This window comes from Dicentrarchus labrax, unplaced genomic scaffold, assembly GCF_905237075.1.
Source record: "Dicentrarchus labrax unplaced genomic scaffold, dlabrax2021, whole genome shotgun sequence".
NCBI classification, from domain to species: domain Eukaryota; kingdom Metazoa; phylum Chordata; class Actinopteri; family Moronidae; genus Dicentrarchus; species Dicentrarchus labrax.
Window position 1 is genome coordinate 27,039,827 of NW_026136705.1, and position 19,884 is coordinate 27,059,710.

General features: G+C 41.5%; 3 protein-coding genes across 5 annotated transcripts in view; 1 reads left to right on the forward strand and 2 right to left on the reverse strand.

The window, feature by feature from the left end:
* klf8 (Kruppel-like factor 8) overlaps window positions 1-2,286 on the reverse strand; it is a 68,742-nt gene extending 66,456 nt beyond the window's left edge. Inside the window, exon 1 of one of the 2 annotated variants that reach the window (XM_051399919.1) lies at window positions 1,950-2,286. In XM_051399919.1, coding sequence (XP_051255879.1) covers window positions 1,950-1,976 — 27 coding nt within the window. In that variant the 5' untranslated portion in view covers window positions 1,977-2,286. The remainder of the gene's footprint in view (window positions 1-1,949) is intronic. The other variant, XM_051399918.1, reaches the window with a different exon arrangement.
* A 122-nt stretch (window positions 2,287-2,408) lies between these two features.
* rbm41 (RNA binding motif protein 41) lies at window positions 2,409-9,026 on the forward strand. The gene is made up of 8 exons (XM_051399917.1): window positions 2,409-2,686; window positions 3,125-3,215; window positions 4,500-4,616; window positions 5,717-5,909; window positions 6,273-6,477; window positions 7,140-7,660; window positions 8,419-8,566; window positions 8,753-9,026. Exons 2-8 carry the CDS (start codon window positions 3,208-3,210, stop codon window positions 8,890-8,892), a joined length of 1,332 nt encoding a protein of 443 aa, XP_051255877.1. The 5' UTR covers window positions 2,409-2,686; window positions 3,125-3,207; the 3' UTR covers window positions 8,893-9,026.
* Window positions 9,027-11,304: 2,278 nt separating this feature from the next.
* Window positions 11,305-18,221, reverse strand: cldn2 (claudin 2). 2 transcript variants are annotated; one of them, XM_051399921.1, is made up of 3 exons: window positions 18,088-18,221; window positions 15,069-15,762; window positions 11,305-13,287 (listed from the first exon to the last, which is right to left on the reverse strand). In XM_051399921.1, the coding sequence occupies exon 3, from the start codon at window positions 13,277-13,279 to the stop codon at window positions 12,458-12,460; it is 822 nt and encodes a 273-aa protein (XP_051255881.1). In that variant the 5' UTR covers window positions 13,280-13,287; window positions 15,069-15,762; window positions 18,088-18,221; the 3' UTR covers window positions 11,305-12,457. The 2 variants fall into 2 exon arrangements, with proteins under 2 accessions (XP_051255881.1, XP_051255880.1); XM_051399920.1 differs by having other exon boundaries at window positions 15,069-15,789.
* Window positions 18,222-19,884: the final 1,663 nt, after the last annotated feature.

Sequence of the window (19,884 nt, forward strand, 5' to 3'; positions counted from 1 at the left end):
TCTTTGCCAGTTAGGGAACCTTACTGGAACATTGGCTCTTTTTGGTTTCACACCACTGATGAGATTACCTATTACAACTTCCATAGCAGTTATACCTCTGAGACAGGTTTGTCCCTGTTATCTTGACAATGTTGGCTATTACTTCCATTTTACAGTCTACTGACCACCCAGCAAATACAACAACAGTCGACATAACACAACAATCGCCAACTTGTCTGTAGAAATACCCTAAAAAAAGAGAGATTTATAGAGAAAAGTGTGTGAAATTCAGGGTTGGTGCAAAGCAGTGCAAAGGATCTGCATAGTAAATCTAGTAAACTATTATGGTGTCAGAATGAGCCGTTAGCTTTTGGGAAGCCGCCCAAGTATATTACATCCCATTCTGAAGTCAATAAACTCGATGTGTCCACACAACTGCAGGGGAGGACCAAACCGAACGGCCACAACTGGCTTCCACGCCTGCAGAGGCTTATTAGACAAACGCCTGCACCAAGTAATTTATACCAGCATCGCCTGCAACTTGTGAGCAATGTCATACAAATGGCTGCAGGCTGCAAACTTTAAACTTTACTTCAGTGGAGTGTAAGACTGGAACTGCTGTCAGTTAATGAATTTTAATAAGAGCAATCGTTAAAAACATTATTTATGAAGCACACTCAGGTTGCAGCTTCTTAAACGTAAGGATTTAACTCTTATCTCTGTTGAATATCACTATGAATTGGATATCTTTGGGTTTTGCACTGTTGGTTGTGCAATTTTAAGACTTTTCAGGAGAATGTGATGGACGTTTTTAACTATTTTCTGACATTTTATGTTAACAAACTTGATAATTGATAGGGAAAATATGGGTAGTCGTAGCCCCAGTAGAGTGACGATTAGGTCAAACCTGTCTTCAGGTCAACAAAATTGACCCCCACTCCACGCTGATGTGATGTCACCAATGCTCCAACGCACAAAATATGGAACAGAGCAAAAGTGAAGTTAACAAACATCATAAAATGACCAACAGAGCAGGAGCGATACTGCAGTGTGCGGTCTGCAAGTGGACTCCATTAAACAAATCCATGCTCAAACACAAGACACAATCGCCACTATTAGTCGGACCATGCAAATCCGCAGGTCAAAGTTCACGTCCTTTATCTGAGGAACTTGAGGAAGTTGTGCGCCAAACTGAAACTTGTCTCCATCATCTGCTGCGAAAACCATCAAGCAGACAGATCTGGAGCTGCAGAGTGGACACTGGTGTTTGCTTTCAGCTCAACAGTCTGATCACCCGCCAGATTGAATTTACTTTAGGAGTATGCCAGCCTGACTGACACATAAACATACCCTGATGAGGCAAAGACTCATTTAAAAGGCACAAGTCGGCAGCAGGGCCCATGCAGTGTGTGTAGCTGGAGGCAGTGCACCTGGCTGCTTCCCAGGGGTGTGTGTGTGTGTGTGTGTGTGTGTGTGTGTGTGTGTGTGTGTTTCAGGGGGCTGCTGGCCCTTTAAAAGCTAAGATGGTGTCCTACAAGCTGCAGTTTCTGCCTTCCGTTTCCTTCCTGCCTCTCAGAGATCACAGAGCATTTAAAATTGAACCTGAATTAACCTCGCACACAGAGAGAGAGAGAGAGAGAGAGAGAGAGGCAGAGAGAGAGAGGTTTCCGTATAAACCGTGGAAATGACAGCGCTCTCAGCGTGCTGTTCTTGCAATGCAATGAGGTCGTTGTTACAAAACTCTTCCACTAATTGCAAAATAAACTGCCCTGCCTGCAGGGATCCACTCGCAGCTGACTCTTCTATACGAATATACTCAGTGACATTCATATTTGGCACATGACAATGTCAGCTCTGCTTGTGTACAGGCAGATCATCCACGCAGATAGATGTTTCTCTCTCTCTCTCTCTTCTTTTCTTTTTTTTTTTTTTTTTCATTGACCAGGGCAAAGTCAATAACGTGCACTTACTTTCTTGTTACGGGTCTCCGTGTGCATCTCGGTTGCCGGAGCGGTGCAGCGGCGGAGGGGTGGAGCAGCAGGAGCAGGAGGGGGTCGGTCGGGGCTTTGGGTGTAGCTCTATCTGAATAAGACCTGTTAGGGAGAGAGGAGGGTTTTTTGGGGGGTGCTAGTTTTCCACCTTTACAGTAAATTTTCGGGATATAGGAAACACGATCCCTGCCTCTTCCAGTGTTTCTGTTTCAGTTCATATCCGCAGCGTCGAAGACTCCCTTTGCTCCCCCCAAAAAACAGCCAGTCTCTCTTGTGTGTCTCTCCCTCTCTCTGACGGCGTGTTGTTGCCGTGTATTCAAGGGCTGGGCTCTCTCTCTCTGCCTTTTCCTCCTCCGCCTCTCCCTGCTTGTGACCCCACCCTGCGTCCCCACCCCTCATCTCTCTGTCAGTCAGGAGCTGCGCAGCCCTGCAGCCCTGCAGAGGAGCCGAGCTGCCGGCGACCCGACACCGGCTGCAAGGCAGGCGAGCGAGGAGGAGAGGAGCTGCTGCAGAACCGCGCACTAATGCATGGCCGATGTCAGCTGCATGCGAACCAGCACGGCTCTGCTCGCATCCATGTATCCCCCCCCATCTATTAGTGGCATGCTGCAGCGGCGGGCTGCTTATTGCTCAGAGATGGTGAAGAGAGGCACCCATGTCACCTTACTGACGTCACCCAGCAGGCTAATTGAGGACACTTAAGCTGGGTGGGCAGGGTAGGAGCGGTTTCTATATAGGCTTTGCAGCATTACGTTTGATAGAATAAAATAAAAAAAAAACCCGCCTCGTATAGGCCTAGATGGAGGGAAGGCAAGCCAAGTTTGATGAAACACGGGTGTTTTATAACCACACCCTTTCTAATGAAGCGGAGTTTGGCTCTTGAAAGAGTGTTATGTGTTTTTTATTTATAAGATATTTAATGACAGAAAATATGCCTGCAGCACATTGAGGTTGGCTCTGGTATGAACAGAAAGTACAGTTAAAGAAACACCCATCTGTTTACCTAACAGGCTTTTCAATTAGCATTATTATTATTATTATTATTATTATTATTATTATTATTATTATTATTATTCCTGCACTACATATAATACAAATGTCTCTATTTTCACATTAAAATGCACCAAATCTAACATGTGCCATTATCTTTTTAGTTTATTATTGTTCATGTGACGGATTCTACTACATTTCCCGTGATGCCACACGCCGGAACCGGAAGTACAAGGAAGGCGGAAACATGCGAAGGTAAACAAAACCTTTCAGACGTCGGTGTGCTGTTCCAGTGGTTTTAGAGTAATTGTGGCACTGGAATCAAACTGGTTTGGTTTTTAAGACTTGCTTCGACACCAGTGTCACCAGAAAATACCAGTTTAAAGTCGTTGCGTCGCCTTTACGTCAGGCAGGTGACGCCGTTGTCATGGAGATAGCTACAGCCAAGCTAAGCTTGCGTTAGCTACTCTGTTGCTGTCGTGTTTTTATTTTATTTTAAGATACTGTTAAACTGGAAATGTACTTTTTATTAACCTATACACTCATTACTTAACACATTCCGTCTGTCTCTGGCTGCTGTGCTCCTCCAGTTTACCCCTGGAGATAATCACATAACAGTTAACTATACAACAAATAAACAACATAAATACATATTATTATTATTATTATTATTATTATTATTATTATTATTATTATCATGTCCGAAAGGGAGTAGGAAAGAAGTAAAACACTACGTTACGTCAACCTTCTTCCTTGTTTCTCTAAAGCCAGTTAACGCTAAGGTGGTCTGTAAACCTTTCACTGGCTCCTTACTGGGATTTTTCTTAATGTCAACCTGGAAAAACACATGGAGTTTAATGTATTCCCACTGCACAGCTCTCTAGGTTACACCTTTTCTTTAGTTCACTTTGGACAGGAGTTGGGTTGGGCGATGTGGATAAAATCTCCCATTATTTAACATTTAATTCTGTGTTTATAAATAGAATAAAAGATGGGAATGTATGTGTTTGACAGTGTTAAACACCTTAAGAATTAAATTACTTAAAGACATTGATGCAGAAATCCTGTAAATCCCATATTGATGTGAAACATTGTCTGTAAAGGCTTCATACACCTAAGGATTTTAAAGAGATCCTTACCTCAGTATAAACAGTGTAAGAATGAAATATGTTATATAATCAATCAATCAATCCAGTGATTGTTCTATAAACAAAATCAATTGGCTACTATTTTGATCATGTTTTAATCATGTAAGTCATTTTTTTGTGATTAAACTAAATGTCTTTGGGCTTTGAACTTTTAGTGGGGGGAAAAAAACAGTTATTTGATTTATAGGAAAAAACGATCATCAGATTCATCGGTAATCTACGGATTACTGGCAGATTAATCTGTAATGAAAATAATAGTTAGTTGCCACCACCAAAGGGCAGAACCTGAAAGTAACACTCTGTTGATGGCTGTGGATGTGTCCTTTTCCTACTGTTGTATAAGCATCCACCATCAGTGTCTGAGCTGATGTCTTTGTGTTGTGTTGGCCAGAGTGAGCCGGCAATCCTGTGAGGACGGCCCGCTGCTGGAGGAGCAGGAGACGGAAGGCCAGCGGCAGCTTCACAGCCTCCTGCTGCAGCAGCTCCACACTGACGTTGACATCGAACGGTCAGAAACTTTCTTCTCTCTGTCTTTGTATCTCCAGAAGATGGGTCCGACATTAAAAAACACAACATTAGAATGTGTGGAGAAAGTTCAGTCCAAGCCTCCACGGACATTCCCTGATAATAAACTATGGGAATGTTTTGTTTCCATATGGATTTACAGTCTAGCACTATATTTTGTCCTATGGCCACATTCTTTGTTTGCCAACTAGATTGTTCTCGCAGTCATGCAAACACCCACTGTGGTCGGGACAAATTGTAGATACAAAATATACCACGATACAAGCTCTTGCTTAATGTTGTCAGCACAGTGGGACCAATGTCACAGTACATTCTGTTAAAAATACCCGACAATTAACACGCAAAAATATTCTGTAGTAAAATGTGTAGATTTCAAGTGAAGATAGATCTTGACAGTAGCATAAAACTCTAGCTACTATAAGGCAATATCTGACCTTACAAATAGTAAAAGCCTATTTAGTATTTATATATTCTGACACTTCCATTAATAATTTCCGTAAATATTTTCTTTTTCGTTTAATTCAGCTCAATTTAGCAGATAAAAGCTATAGCCATTCTCCATGGCATACATTTTAACTGTATAATATATAATAATAATCAATCAAATTCCTCCCTCAAAACAGGAATCTGTATGATGATCAGTTTGATTTTTAAACACAGGGTTAAAGTGTTGGCTCTGTTGCTTCCAAAAATATTTGTCCAGAGCTTTATTCAAATACAGATTATGGTTAACCTCTCCCTTGACGTCACACAGCGACTATAAAACAACAATAAGCAGTGTTAATAAAACCTTCCTGAGCAGCTCAGTGGGAAAAGACAGCAGTGTTTGCAGCTTTATTCCCTCCAGAGCTCTCTGTGCTTTATAGAAAATGCTGTTATGTTGCCTTCCCAGTGTCCCACAGAGCAGCCTGGAGGATGTTTTATACACAACCCTCAGGGCTACATATTCTTACTCAGCCGTCCTTTTATCAGTCAGTTCTGTAAAACATCAGAAACAACAGTTAGGCTGTGAGACTTTGACTGAATCAAAATGTGTTTGCAAAAAGCCTTAGATCTCCCTTTGAAACACATCCTGTCCTACAGATGTGTAGCCAAGAGGCAGTGCTTCGCCCCGTCGGCACTCTACCGGCCGTTTGGGGAACAGGCAGCTGGAGTGAGGAGTCTGTCCCAGTTCCAGGCCCTGCAGGACGGGGAGCAGGAGCTGGCCAGCTTGCGAGAACTGGGCCTGACCGACACCGAGATCCAGCTGTGGCAGAGCAGAGATGCACCAGAGAAGGTAAAACCTGCTGGCGATGGAGAGGTGGAGCAGAACAGCGTGGATGTTCTCCTCCTGTTTTCTTAATCGATACACATTCAGGTCGCATGGATTGGAAACCCTAAATTTACTCGTAGTGTAAGGCCAAAAAAAACCTTAGAAATAGAGGTCGAACTCATTTTATTTACATCCTTATGATCTGTTTATTAATTCTTTAAATGTAGCCACATACATACAAATGTAATTATTCCAAATCTCCAAAAGTGACAGCTGATACTTACACACAATATTAAGCAACACATTACTGAAACATTTAAACGTATAACTGTTAATATAAACCAGATTTCACACTAATGTCTGTCTCCCGGCTGCGTGCCCAAACAGTCCCATGGTGTGTGTGCAGCTCCAGGTGCGAAGCAGCAGCGCCTGCAGGTGATCAGAGACAAGATTGAAGCCAGGGCCGAGCTCCTGTCCCGCCCACAGCGCTTCGCCGCCAGCCGGCCTCTGTCGCGCCGGGAGATGGAGATCGAACGAGCGCTATTCCAGGGGAATGATCGCCTGGGTTTCCTCACTGCGCTTTACCACAGAGGTACAGAGTGCTGTCAACTAAACAGGGTCCGCCGACCGATGAGGGACATGCTGAACATTTTGTAATGACAAAACGGTGAATTGATAAAAGAGATGTCAGAAGGAGTAATAGAGAGACACATTTGCTGTCACATTTCAGTCATTTAACAGTTCTTCTGACCCAGAAACTCTTAACATTAAAGTAGACTTCAGTTTCATGAACAGCTTTAGAACAAAGTTCCTAGAAAGATAAAATGATGTTATCTACAGGCCTCAAATTATAGCCTTCCATAATCTCCAGTTCAGTTTTAGAAGTCTTCAATATGTCGTGGTTTCTTCATGCAACTGCTAGTGTGGAATTCAATAAGTTGCTGTTTGGCCTGTATTTTGATTGGCAACATAGCTTTCATTCACTGACTTTTTAATGATGTTATTTTTCAGATTTTCCCCAAAATATGCCATATAATCACTGAAATCCAATGTCCTGTGATCTTTGCAATGATCACAGGAGAGAAAAGTTTGGAACATGACATAGACTTTTCTAATAGAATGAGTAAAGTAGGAAAACAGGAGGATAAATAAAACTGTCCAACAGCACAGAGGAGAGGAATACAGTTACTGTCATGTCCCTTAAGTGTGTGTCATAACATCTCAATTGTGTTGTTGTTGTATTTTTGCTCACAGACGAAGATAACCAGGAAGGCCAGCAGGGGGAGTCGTCGTCGTCTGATCCAATGGACTCTCTCTACAGAGATGTTCTCATGAAGGGGAGACAACAAGCTTCACAACAGCACTCTCAGAGAGAAACAAGTGGAGCATCACACCTGCCTACACACAGAACTGTATCTGACCAATCACATGACTCGCAGAGAGGCAACAGCCAATCAAAAGAAGCTTCTGACGGTCAATCTGAACTGCAGGGTGAGAAAAGCAGCTGGTCAGTGCTGCCAGAGTCGAGGTCAGACACCTCAGAGCAGCCGAACAGACCGGGTAAACCCCCACTGGCTGCTCCAACGCAGATAGATATAAGCCAGCCAATCGGCAGTCTGTGCGTAGCGGCGACGCCGAGGTCAGGGGGTCCGCTGACTGTCAGAGGGGAGATTGAGACCATCTCAGACGAAGAAATCCTGAAGAACCGTGAATCTGAAGAAGGGATCCGGAGCATTCCGAGGTTCAGAAACTACCAGCCGGGGAAACCCTCCAAGGTACTAACAGCTAGATCTACCAGCTACATCTTGTTACTGTGTAAACCAGGTGATCTTTAGGGTTAATGAACCTGGTTCCTTCAGTCCTCTATGACAGGAAACTTTGGGTTGCGAGCAAAACTAAGAAAAAGAAAAGATTTTAGGACATCCCCTTGGGCTTTGGGCATTTTCTAACATTTTATAGGCCAAACAGTTAATCAATGAATTGACATTGGTTGACTTCGCTGATGAAAATAATCATTAGTTGCAGCTGCATGATTTATGAACCCTGTATCTTCTAGCAGAGGGCACCAGTGAGGACAGGCTGGTCAGTGGATGTGATGTGTCCATTGTGACCCTCTCCTGAGGGCTGTTGATTTTGTCCCCCGTCACTTCCACTGAAATTGCTTTAGGAATGGACCCTGATGGCCAGTATCAACAGGGGGAATAATTGCGTATTATTAACAAACAATTTGAATGGTCATATGGGCACCTCACTGAGACTGTTGATGCTCTGCAAATGAAGCATTAAAATGAAATAAATCCTCTCACAGTCATTTAACAAGCACTGACTCATAAATTGGACTTGTTTCAGTCTGTCAGAAGAAAAGGATGATGGTTGTTGTATACTGGCACATCTGCACCACACCCTCATAACATTAGATATACAGTGTGACAGTGGTAGGACATGAGGTAAAATAATAAGTTAAGATTTTGGATGTGTACGTTTCATGTCTGTGGTACTGAAAGTGTGTGTGATGTTGTCCGTATCACTGTAGGTGCTGTGTGTAAAGAACCTGTGTGCACGGGCGTCTGTGGCCCAGCTGGTGGCGCTGTTCTCCAGGTACGAGCAGGAAAATGGGCCGCCAGTCCTTTACCGCCTGCTGACTGGAAGGATGAAGGGTCAAGCCTTCATCACTCTGCCAGGTGAGAAGCAGTTTCTCACGTACAAGGGGTGAAAAAAATAATTGTTGGTCGCGATGGTGTGTAACAGGTCTGACGGCAATCCGTTTCACTCTGGACCAAAGTGACCAGCAGCTGTAATGATCTAAGCTGTGTTCTTTCCATTACACCTTAGATCTGTTATTAAGTGTATTTGTTTTCTTCTGGCAGATGCTGAAACAGCCGAGAAAGCCTTGCAGCTGGTCCATGGATACCGGTTGCTAGGGAAACCTTTAGTGGTTGAGTTTGGCCGTGAGCGACAGGAAGAGGAGAAACAGAAGGACAAGAAGGAGCAGGAGGAGAAGAAATAAGAAATGTTTGCAGACGACAACATGGATCCTCCAGAGAGAATAACAGGCTGAGATGAATGTGACTGTATATTATTTATTTTTACTTGACTAAAGGTCATGTTTCATATTAATAAATGCCAGTTATTTTCCCTAAACCGCTGTGTGTTGTGAGGTTTCTCATGTTGCAGTAACTTATTATTTTTAAGTAACCTTTTTATTGTCAGCTCGATCAAACAGGACTCATGACAATGTAAGCAAGCAGGCTTTAACATAATGTAATAAAAAACAAATTACAATATGAACAGGTCAGCAGGCAGGTCAGACAGACAGACAGACACTGAACCCTTTGACTTCGTCGTAATCATATTAATTATGTAATCTACAAATGCAGGCGTGTATATTCAGTCAGGGATGCACTTCGATATCATGAATGAATGGGCCCAGAACTGCTTGTTTGCTTATATAAAGAACACTACAAAAATAGACATAATATACATATAAAATACAGTTTTCATTTGGGTTAATACACACAGACTTACAATCAGTCTACATATAAACCAGCTACACTGCAGCGTAAAACATGAAGGTCAGTTGAAACGCCCTTTATGCTCCTCGGTTAAAATTCGCTGTCGTTCTTCTTTTGTACACTAGATGGAGCCATTCAGTCGTTACAGATTAGTCTGCTTTTGAAAGGAGACTTGGCCACACAACGGCACTCGTACGTTTCTTTATTCTTATTGTTTATTTGTTTCCTCATCCTACTTTCTATCCTCACACTGCTCACATTGCTGTAGCATTATTAGTTGTCAAACAAGAAATCAAAGCTTGCATGAACTTTCTGTGTGTTTTTCGCATGCATTGAAAAGTTGATTATTTTTCTATAAAGTTTTATATTTGAGGACTAAACTAGACTTTTTCCTAAAGAAACTAAAATGAGTCTGTGTTGGGATAGTTTTACTAACTATAGCTTTATTATTTCCCATGCAGAAAATGTAAGCCATACAGTGACCATGCTATTCCGATCTAATTGTAATAACAATATTAGAATTGTATCAGTTTACTGCAGTGGTAAAATCTGCTTTATTGGGTGTTTGTTGACCTTTATTTCGTCTAAACCCTCTAAAAATCTGAATCTCCCCGGTGCACAAGGAAACGTTGACGTGGCTCTGCTGGTTGCACACACCGCTGCGACAAACGGTGCTCAGGATCATCAACTCTATGTTTTTGAGACTGTGTTTGTCTCCCCTGCAGTCCCAAACTGTGTGTGTGCACGTGTCCTCGGTTATCTCTGGTGTTCTCTCGGTCAGGTGCTTGTTGGTTGAACCAGTTCAGTATCCCGACCGGACTCCAGTTTCCCCTCTGGACTAGACTACCAGGGATTGTGGTCTGCAGTATTTTTCTGAAAAGGACTAAAGATCTTTACTGGTCTGCAAAAAACTGCACCTTCATGTTTAATTTGCTGTTTGACGGCAATGCACATAAAGACCACACAGACGTATATAAAGGTCTGTATGGAGTCCTACAATGCTAATTACCTTAGTAATATAAAATGCTCAAGCTCTGACCTCTAGACTGTTCTCAAGTCCTCTCAGACCCAGACTCAGAGAAGGTTTCACAGACCCAAGACCTGCTCTGCTGGAGAGGAGCCAGTACCTCAGATTGCTAGTTGAAAGAGGATCAAGATCCAGTCATTACCTAATGTACTTTTATGTTTTGAGTCACTCATGCGACAAAATCTCAGATGTGTTATCACAAATTGTTTGACTGTAAACTGACCCAGTTATCGTGTGCATTTCGGTCTCACGATCCCCCTGTAAGTCAAACTGAAGCTGCATATTGATCGGACTGAAGTAGTTTGCTGAACTTTGTTTGTTTAGGTTTGTTTGTGTCCATCTTCTGTTTGCCTTCAGTTCAGGGCTGTGATCTTTTTCTCATCCTACACTGTAAAAACACAGAAACTCACCTCAGTCTTTATTCATTAACAACGACTATATAAAACAGCCAGCATGTGCCAGTTACTGTATGCTTATGCGGCACCTTAAAAGTTCTGTTTTTAAGATATTCTTCTACAATACAGACTTAAATGTCTCAAGGGAAACAATTTCAAACATTTTTTCTGATATTTCTGCAGCTATCTCAGCAACACCTACAACTTCTCTTGTGTCTGTCCATATTGCATTTTTGGACAATATTTCCCATCAACACCACACTCAGAAATTAAACATTTTTGGCATGATGGCTGACTTTTAATTTTTCCAGTGTGAATGCACTGCAAACATACAGTAAGTGTGCAGAAATGTAAATCCTCCCTTCTATTCTTAATTATTGGGCTCATTTTTTAATGCAGCTATCTATACACATTAACAATCATGTCATGCTGTATAATGTTGCATAATGTAGTGTTTTGGGTGGCAAAGATTCAACAAACGACAATAAGAAAAGTTAACATTTATTTCCAAATAAAGAACAAACTAGAAACAGTTTCTGCTGCTTGGCTTGAACAAGTTGACAAAAGGTTCTTTTTATGTTCAGTAGATACATCCCTGAAAACATCAGCCATCGTGAACAATCAACCGAGGGCGAATGAAACAAAAAGACCACAATTGGTTTCACCGCCACCGCTGCTCAACCCAAACACACAACACGTTTTCACACTATGATAGCAATAATAAGGCACAATATTAATCAATGTGAAAACAGCTTTCTGAATTGTCATCAGGAAGACAATTGAATTTTGATTTGGCTACTCTTCATGTTGGGCAGTCCACTAGAGTATCAACTAACTGTCAATAAAGAGACTGTAATGTGTTGCGTAGTATTCACAGATGAGTATCAACACTGGACTGTCCAAATAATGAAGAGTTACCAAAAATCAACTGAATGTCAGAATGTTTAAACGGTCCAAGAATCCAAGCATTTCCCCACCAACCAATCAATTTGACATACGTTGCCGTTAAAATACACTTTTTATTTTTATTTTCTTTACAATAGTGAGTGTCTGCTTGGCTTTATGTAGAGAAAGAACACGGCAGCTGAGGTTAAGATGATCGCAAATGTCTGTAATGTAATCTGGATCTTTGGAAATGTATTTGTGAAAGCGCACCTCCAATCATAACATGTTGTACTTTGTCAACAGGCACCATGTGGCACCAAACCTTTAGGCGTGGCTTAAAAAAAAACACATTTTAAAACGGGGCAGTGAGGCAGTGAACACCCTCAAATGTGTTATATTTTTCACAAATGTTGCGAATATACATTTCTAGACTGAGACACTGCCAGGCATCCACACACAAAGCACCTGGTTTCACAGACAGATCCAGCCATGTGTTATGAAAATGATAAACACGATCAAGGGGTATTTTGAAGTCATCTTCAGCTCATCTGTGTGTGTAGTTTGCTGCTCATTTTCATGGCTTTTCTACATAATAGATGAGTTGCTATCAAAGTAGTGGAAATGTATGACATCTTCCGCCTAGAAACGTGTGCAGTCGTAAGGAAAAGATCAAACATTCCCAGAGACAAAACTGTAAAATAGTTTGCTACAGTTACACATTTTACACAAAGGTGTGATGGAGTGACAGTAGCCTCAGACATATCCTGTGATGTCATATCCTGCTGCGGTGGGTTTCTTGGCTCCCTGCGTTTCATGTGTGCTCAGCTGGGAACTGCCACTGGTGCTGCGGACCAGCATCTGCCCCCTGCTGGCTGCGTGGATGCCCCCCACTTGCAGGGTGGGGTTGCGGTAGGTCTGTGAGGTTGTCCGTACACCTGCGCCCGGCATGCCGCCTCCGACTGGATATGGATACCCCCCGCCGAGGCGTCTTCCACGCCCGCCGTCCTGCTCCTCGCAGCATGAGACGCACAGCATCCCCCCTCCCAGCATGGAGATCAGCGCAGAGGCCAGACCGACATACAAACACTCCCCCAGCTCAAACTTCATGCTGGCAGGTAGGTTGGGTCGGTAGAAAGTCTGGACCACCTCATGTGTGGTCCACGCCACTGGTATGAGTGACAGGAAACCTGCAGCAAGGAACAGGCCCCCGCCAGTGCCCGCCACGCGACTCTTAACTGCACCCGTGCCCTCCAAGCAGAGAGTGCATTGCATCCCCAGGACCGCCACAGCAATGCCAACGGTAGACAACACCAGGGAGATGACCATGAGGGCACGAGAGGCCTGCAGGTCGGAGGACAGAGCCAGCATGGAGTTGTAGGTCTCGCACTGGAAGGCCCCTGTGCTCTGGTAGACGCACTCCATCCACAGGCCCCTCATGTTGGCCACGGCCGTGACAATGTTGGAGCCGATGTGGGCAGAAATCTGCCAGTACGGGAGCACTGTGGCGACCAGGGTCCCCAGCATCCCCAGCAAGCCCAAGAAAAAGCCCATCAGCTCCAGAGCTGCTGATGCCATGGCAACAACTGTGATAGAGGAGACCCAAATGCAAACACACAGAGGAGATAAACAACCTGACACAGCGGCATCAGCTCCTGCTGAACCTATACAGAATCATTTGTCTGCAGCAGATGGGTGTACTTTATATGGTCATATTGGAGTTTCTGACTTATAAAATAGCTTTCATATCAACATTCAAGTCATAAATACCATCCTTCACGTCAGTCAAAGTCAATCTTTCAAGGTTAAACCCAAATGTAATATTCCATCCACAGTGTTTTAACCCTCATACGACCAATGTGATGATGTGCAATAATGGCATGATATCTATCAATCACTGGGATGAGAGCATAACCTGATGTTACAGGGCCTTGTTGTTTCTGTCTGTCAATGTTCCAGTCATGTTCCAAATAGTGATAAATGTTTCTCTAAATTTAAGTTACTTAGAAATCTGTCAGATTGTAGCTTCAGGTTAGCTAACCTGAATGAGCTACTGGTATTCAGCTTTGTTAGCTCGCTATCTCTCAAACGGGCTAGTTGAACAGCTGCTATGACTAGCCACCTGAACGCTCACTTCAATGCTAAACTGAACAAACAACTGTTTGTTTTGTTATCTCTGTAACTGTCAAGCAGGTCAACAACGTGATACACTTCGCTTACAAAAAAGAAGCTTGTTTGCTGGCTGACAAAAGTTTATTTTACTATTAATTCATTTCATTTTATTTGGATAACAGAACATAAAATACCTCCCATTCTTCTGACTTGGGACGGTTCATATTCCCACTAGCCTAGCCACACTAGAAAAATACTTCAAGTTAGCGATTTTTATCATGTCAGCAAACTACTACAGTTAACTTTAGTCGCTTGTTCACAAGTGAAATCACATACAAACAGTGCGGTGTGTTACACTAGCTCCTTTTAAATAAACTGAACCAACTGTGGTAGTGTTTTAACTGCTAGCAAAAGGTGGGTTTCAGCCATTTTGCCACTGGTTTGTTGGTACTTTTGTAAACCTTTATGCCATGGGAGATGTTCTATCATGATCCGTCAGAAACTCCTGTTATCTCTGAATTTGTCTTACTTTTTTTACTTTACAACTAGATTAATAGATTGATGTGAAAGGTTAAACTGCTTGGCTTGGCTGCTCATTTTACGGTACAATTTGACGTTAAGGCGGTATTATCTGTGTTCAGGGAATTCTATGTGGCAAAGTCCATCTGGGACTGAGTTAATAAGCCAAAACAACCCCAACAAACTACAGTACTACGTTTCAACCCAAACCAGGCTTCATCTGAAGAAGACTGAGTGGTCAAATTAACATCAATACTTTATGAAAAATGACCTTAACTGTGGACAACTAAATGACCATTTTGCAAGCTGACACAATAGCAGGTCACATAGGTTGCATGTCATATTAGTGTTGGTAGTATTTGACCAGTCTTCTTCCTTTTTGGTGCAGTATGTGTTTATTTTCCAGATTGTTCCCCAGATTTTTGCGTTGTTTTTGACCAGTGCAGCTGATGATTTGCCTCTTTTGAAACTCTTTTGTTAATCGTCTCATGTTGATTTGAAAACTCAAGTGCTGTTTGCCAGACCTCATTCAAATGCTCCTAATTGACATTCAAGCCAACACATCCATCTTTCTAATAGAAAATAACTGTATTAATTCTAACTTAACATGCATTTCCTGAGGTGTTAACATTATTGTGTCTGCTGAATACCTCATAGACTCAAAACATCTTGTCACCTGAAAATACATTACCACACACACACACACACACACACACACAGCCCACTTATGCATTACCTGAGACTGCCGCAGGTTATGGAGCCAGACGCTGGACTAGTTGAGGATTTGATTATGTTCGTTTGCTGCAGGAGCTGAAGTTGCAGCTGGAGCAGAGGATGAGGAGGTAGAGCCTGCAGCCTGTACAGATTGTATTCACCACTGGTATTTCTGTTGAACCTGTTCCCGCTTCTCCAGTAGAAAAAAAAATGTTTTTTTTTCTTGCTCTATCAGACTCTGACTGCTTCCTCAGACCTTGACATAGTCGCAGCTTGTGTGCTGCTGCTGCTGCTGCTGTACTTGTAAATGGCACTTATACTCTGCAGGCTGCATTGGACCAAGCGAGCCAGAAAACACTTTTAGAACAAATGCTTTTTAAGATGAAATACAATCCTTGTGAGTTTGATTTACTGCCTATTACAAAAGACTATCCACTCAAAACAGCAATAATGCAGGAGAAAAAACACTGTCACAGTCTGTGTTCCTGCATATTGTCTCTCTGTCTCTGTCCTTCGGCTCTGTCTATGTCAAATGCTCTGCTTTATTTGTTATCTATGTCCGTCATCCAGACTTTCACCTCCTGTCATGTACACACACACTGACACTGACACCTCTGACAGTGACACACATACACCCTCGTTGGCAGCCAGGTTAATCATTGTCTCACTGGTCATTTCTCCAAAATTGGCAGCACACCGTCGTCAGCAGCTCCGTCCTAAAAGACAAAATGTTCAGCAGACCCCTGTAAGAGTGTGAATATTTCAGGATATTAGTTTTCTGTACTTGAGTGAAAAATGTTTAATTCAGCAAGTGTCATATTACTTTAATGAAAAGAGCTAAAAAACAGTTTTCCTTTCATGTTATGGGGTCTCCGTTCAGGCTGCAGAAATTCAAATTTTTCTTTTTGTATTCTTAATTAAAATCCGCAATGGAATAACGCAGCCCAAAGCAAGAGGAATGATTTTATTTCTTTTAAAATAATTTGTTTTTATCTTAATTTAATTTAATCTAGAGACAATTCCTCCTTCCTTGCTTCCTCCTTCGTACCCTGCTCCCCTCTCTCTTATTGCTTTATTCAGTCAGTGAATTCATGACTTTGTTCATTGATTCAGTCCATTTTTATTTGTTCATTCACTTGTGTTTCAAATGTCTGAATGAGTTTTTTGTCTGTTTTGTCAGAAAATTTGCATTCTTTTTTAAAATGAAAATATAAAATCTTGATATTAATAATAACAGATGTCAGGTTTCAGAAAATAAAATGTATAAAACTGGATATAAAGTGTTTTAGAATTAGTGAGAACTACTTTCCCTGGTTTTCGGAAGAACTGAAGTCAGGTCTTTTGTGCACTGGTAAAAAATCTTTGATTAATATGTTTGTTTACCTGAATTAAATTCTGAAATAAGCCTGGAATAATATATAATTAAGTAGCCTATTGACAGTAAATTCAACATGCTTACAGTATGCTAACATTTGCATTAATCGCTGAAGCAATCCTGTGTCTGATATTTACTGAACTGCCTTTTTGTTTCCTTGGACATATTTACTTCTGAATCACTGAACAAAAAGAGATGTGGGCAGTGATTCAAATATGGATGTTTGTGGATTAGTGTTTTACAGGGAAAATTGGACACATTTTTGGGTGTTTTATGCACATATAATGTAGCAGGAAGGTCCAACAGCAAGCCAGTCTACTAAGAACTCATTTGTTCTTCAAGGAAATTCTTATCTGACTGCTTATTACGGTCATTATTGACAGTTTTAGGATAGTAAGATGTAACACAGGAATCTCTTACAGCAGAACTGAACAGAAGTTATGGTAAAGAATTCATTCTAGGAGCAAAATGTACCAAATATGTCAGTGTCTCCCTTCCACACAGAGCCTCAAACGGGTACTTTTACAAATATAAAGTCACTCCAAACAAAGATATTTTTGATAAGCCACAAAAATATGAACATTTTGACATAACGTTTTTCTCATTCTATTCCTTCATTTTAATGTCCTACTATAATTTCTATACATTTTATGCTCCCACATGATGGTTTAAATGCTGTTACAAAGCCTTCTCCACACTGGCAGGATATAATTCTGGTGAGAAATACTAAATCACTGTATTTTTGTTTTCTAAATGAGTATTTTTGAATAAAAAGTCAAATTTAGAGATATTTAGAATTCAGAAATTAGCCTTCAAAACCCATAATTTGTAATTATATAATGTTAATTCCTCTTCTAGTTGTTAAAACCCCCAGTTCCCAGAAACGAAGACTTGACCTCAGTGCCCTCAATGGTAGCTACACGAGGTCTGCCTGCCACCATATACACAAACTCAGTCAACATTTCTAGAAAACAATGTGTCCCTGCTGATGTGAAAAACTCACTTTTACTTTTTGTAATTTCAAGGTTATGTAGACTGCAGCGTGCCACATGAATATATCATGTGTTTCATTATAACTAATTAATAAACTGACAAAAATGACCATTAACAGCTCCTGCTGCTGCTTTGTAGGTGGGACTTTGGTGGAACAACTTTAAAACCTCTCTTTAGACTCAAGCAATAACAAAATAAATTGTAAATGTTAAAGCAAGAAACAAACGACGAGTAAGATGTAATATGATTGGCACATTTGTAAATACTGAAACGTCAAATTTAAAACCCTTTTTAAAAGTATTTGTTTGCAATTTAAGTTTAATATTTTATTATTAATTAATAATTTTTTGTAAGTTTATTGATGCATCGTTTATATGCAAATTAATGTAATCAATGTGTTTTTTTTTTTTTAAATAATCTGTATTTTAATATAATTTATTATATTTAAACACTGTACATGTTTAGCATTATTTCTGATGGCACCTTCTAGACTCCATACAAACATAGTTGTTACCCTGCCATAACATACTGTGAATTTACTGCTCTGCTGACACCAAACTTGGCTGCCTCCTGCGCGTCATCATCCATCAACCGTTTCCTGGGCTGTCCAATTGAAGACTGCTGATGCTGAGTACTACAAAACCCTCAAATCATAAAAACAAACCATACATACCCTGTCAGTGTATCTCCAGATGACAGATAAAGAGACATGCTCCCAGTGGCGGTGTCATCCAAACTGTTTCCATGTGCCATGAGTGTCTGTATCAGTGTCAGTAGTTACAGTCACCCTGTTTGCCGCTGATTCTGTCCTGAAGCTCGAGCCTTTAGTTTCTAATCCCTCCAACTGGCCCTCACGTAGCAGCAGCATCATAATGGGATTAGCATGTAATCCAGTCACTTCCCCTTCGTGAAGTGGACTGAGAGGGCAACGTCCACACACTCAGAAACACTGAGCCATTATTATAAATCACAGAGAGGCATTATCCCAACACACTGCATATAAATGAGGCAGGTCAGGTCAGCTAGAGACCCTTTGTTATACTGTTGTGACTGGCTTGTGGTCTGCTATGTGAATGAATGAGAGGAACATAAAATATATTGCAGCACAATGCAAATCAAAACACCATAACCACTGAAATCAGTCAAACTTGTGAAGGTGTAACTTTGTAAAGTACTCCAAAACAGGGCAACACGCACTATATGACCAAAACTATGTGGACAGCTGAACAGTAGACCCCTGTGTGATTGTTGGACATGTCATTCCAAAACCATGGGAATTAAGCTGCTGCTGTAACCACCTCCACTCTTATGGGAAGGCTTACCACAAGATTTTGGGATCCGGCTGCAAGGATTTGCTTCCATTCAGTCACATAAACATTGGTGAAGTCAAGCACTGATGCTGTGCGATAAAGCCTGGTTTGCAGTCAGCGTGTCAGTTCACCTCAAAGGTGGTGGAAGTTGTGAAAGTTCTTCTACTCTAAACTGGGAAAAACTTTATAAACTTGGCTTTGTGCATGGGGGTGCATTAATGTTGACAGGAGAGGGCCAAACACAAAGTGTTGTCACAAAGTCGAAAGAAGACTATTGTCAGTGTAGAATTACATTCTGGGGGTCACTTTTGACTTTTTTTTCAGTACAATCAGATGCAGAATATCTCATTCATACATTTATCTCCTCCAGACTCGGCTATTGTAGTGTGCTGTTCTCAGGTCTTCTTTAAAGTAGCACAAAAAACTCAAATTGCTCCAAAGTGCAGCTGCAATAATTCTTACAGGAACCACACATTTAAACCCATAACGCAAATTCTGTCCTCAGCTCACTGGCTTTCATTTCATTCATGCTGTACTACAAACTGCTGATCATCACCAGTGGTGGAGGAAGTAATCAGAACCTTTACTTCTTCTTTACCAGCATTCGTTAGCCCTGTCAACATTCACTCCGTGGTTATGTTCCAGTACCATCAATGCTTCCAGTTCACCCAGTCCAATCTGCTCTCTTGCTCTCCTGCCCAACCCTCACCTAATAATATCAGTCATCCTGATGAGATTATCATGGAAAAATAACATAAAATCAGGAAATTTGTTTTGTTTTTGATTCCCATAAACTCTCCACCCACTACCTGTCCCTCAGGTGAACCACACCTGAGCCACTCTCCTCCAGATTGCCTTCAACCAAACTGACTTAAATTGTAATTGTTCATTTTGTAGTCTCAGCATTAAGGTATTTTTTCCAATTGAGTAGATTGCTTAGATTATTTATTGTCACCTGTCATGGGATGGAGGTTTCTTCTTGAGCCAGTTCAGTGTTATTGCTTTTTGGCAGCTGCCAAGCACTGAGTATTTATGTTTTTTCTCTTATGTCTCCAGGCAATACCCCAGGTATGACTAACAATGTGTCTCTAGAGAGCTAGGGAGAACCACTCCAAAATGTATTTAGGACAGCACATGTCCAGAATATACTGCATGTGTGT

What these genes read in the sequence shown, in the direction of transcription:
- cldn2 (XM_051399921.1), bottom strand. Translation starts at nt 13,279, where the DNA reads ATGGCATCAGCAGCTCTGGAGCTGATGGGCTTTTTCTTGGGCTTGCTG.
- rbm41 (XM_051399917.1), top strand. An exon ending in GCAGAGATGCACCAGAGAAG is followed by an intron (nt 5,910 to 6,272) that starts GTAAAACCTGCT and finishes GTGCCCAAACAG; the next exon opens with TCCCATGGTGTGTGTGCAGC. An exon ending in AGCCGGGGAAACCCTCCAAG is followed by an intron (nt 7,661 to 8,418) that starts GTACTAACAGCT and finishes GTATCACTGTAG; the next exon opens with GTGCTGTGTGTAAAGAACCT.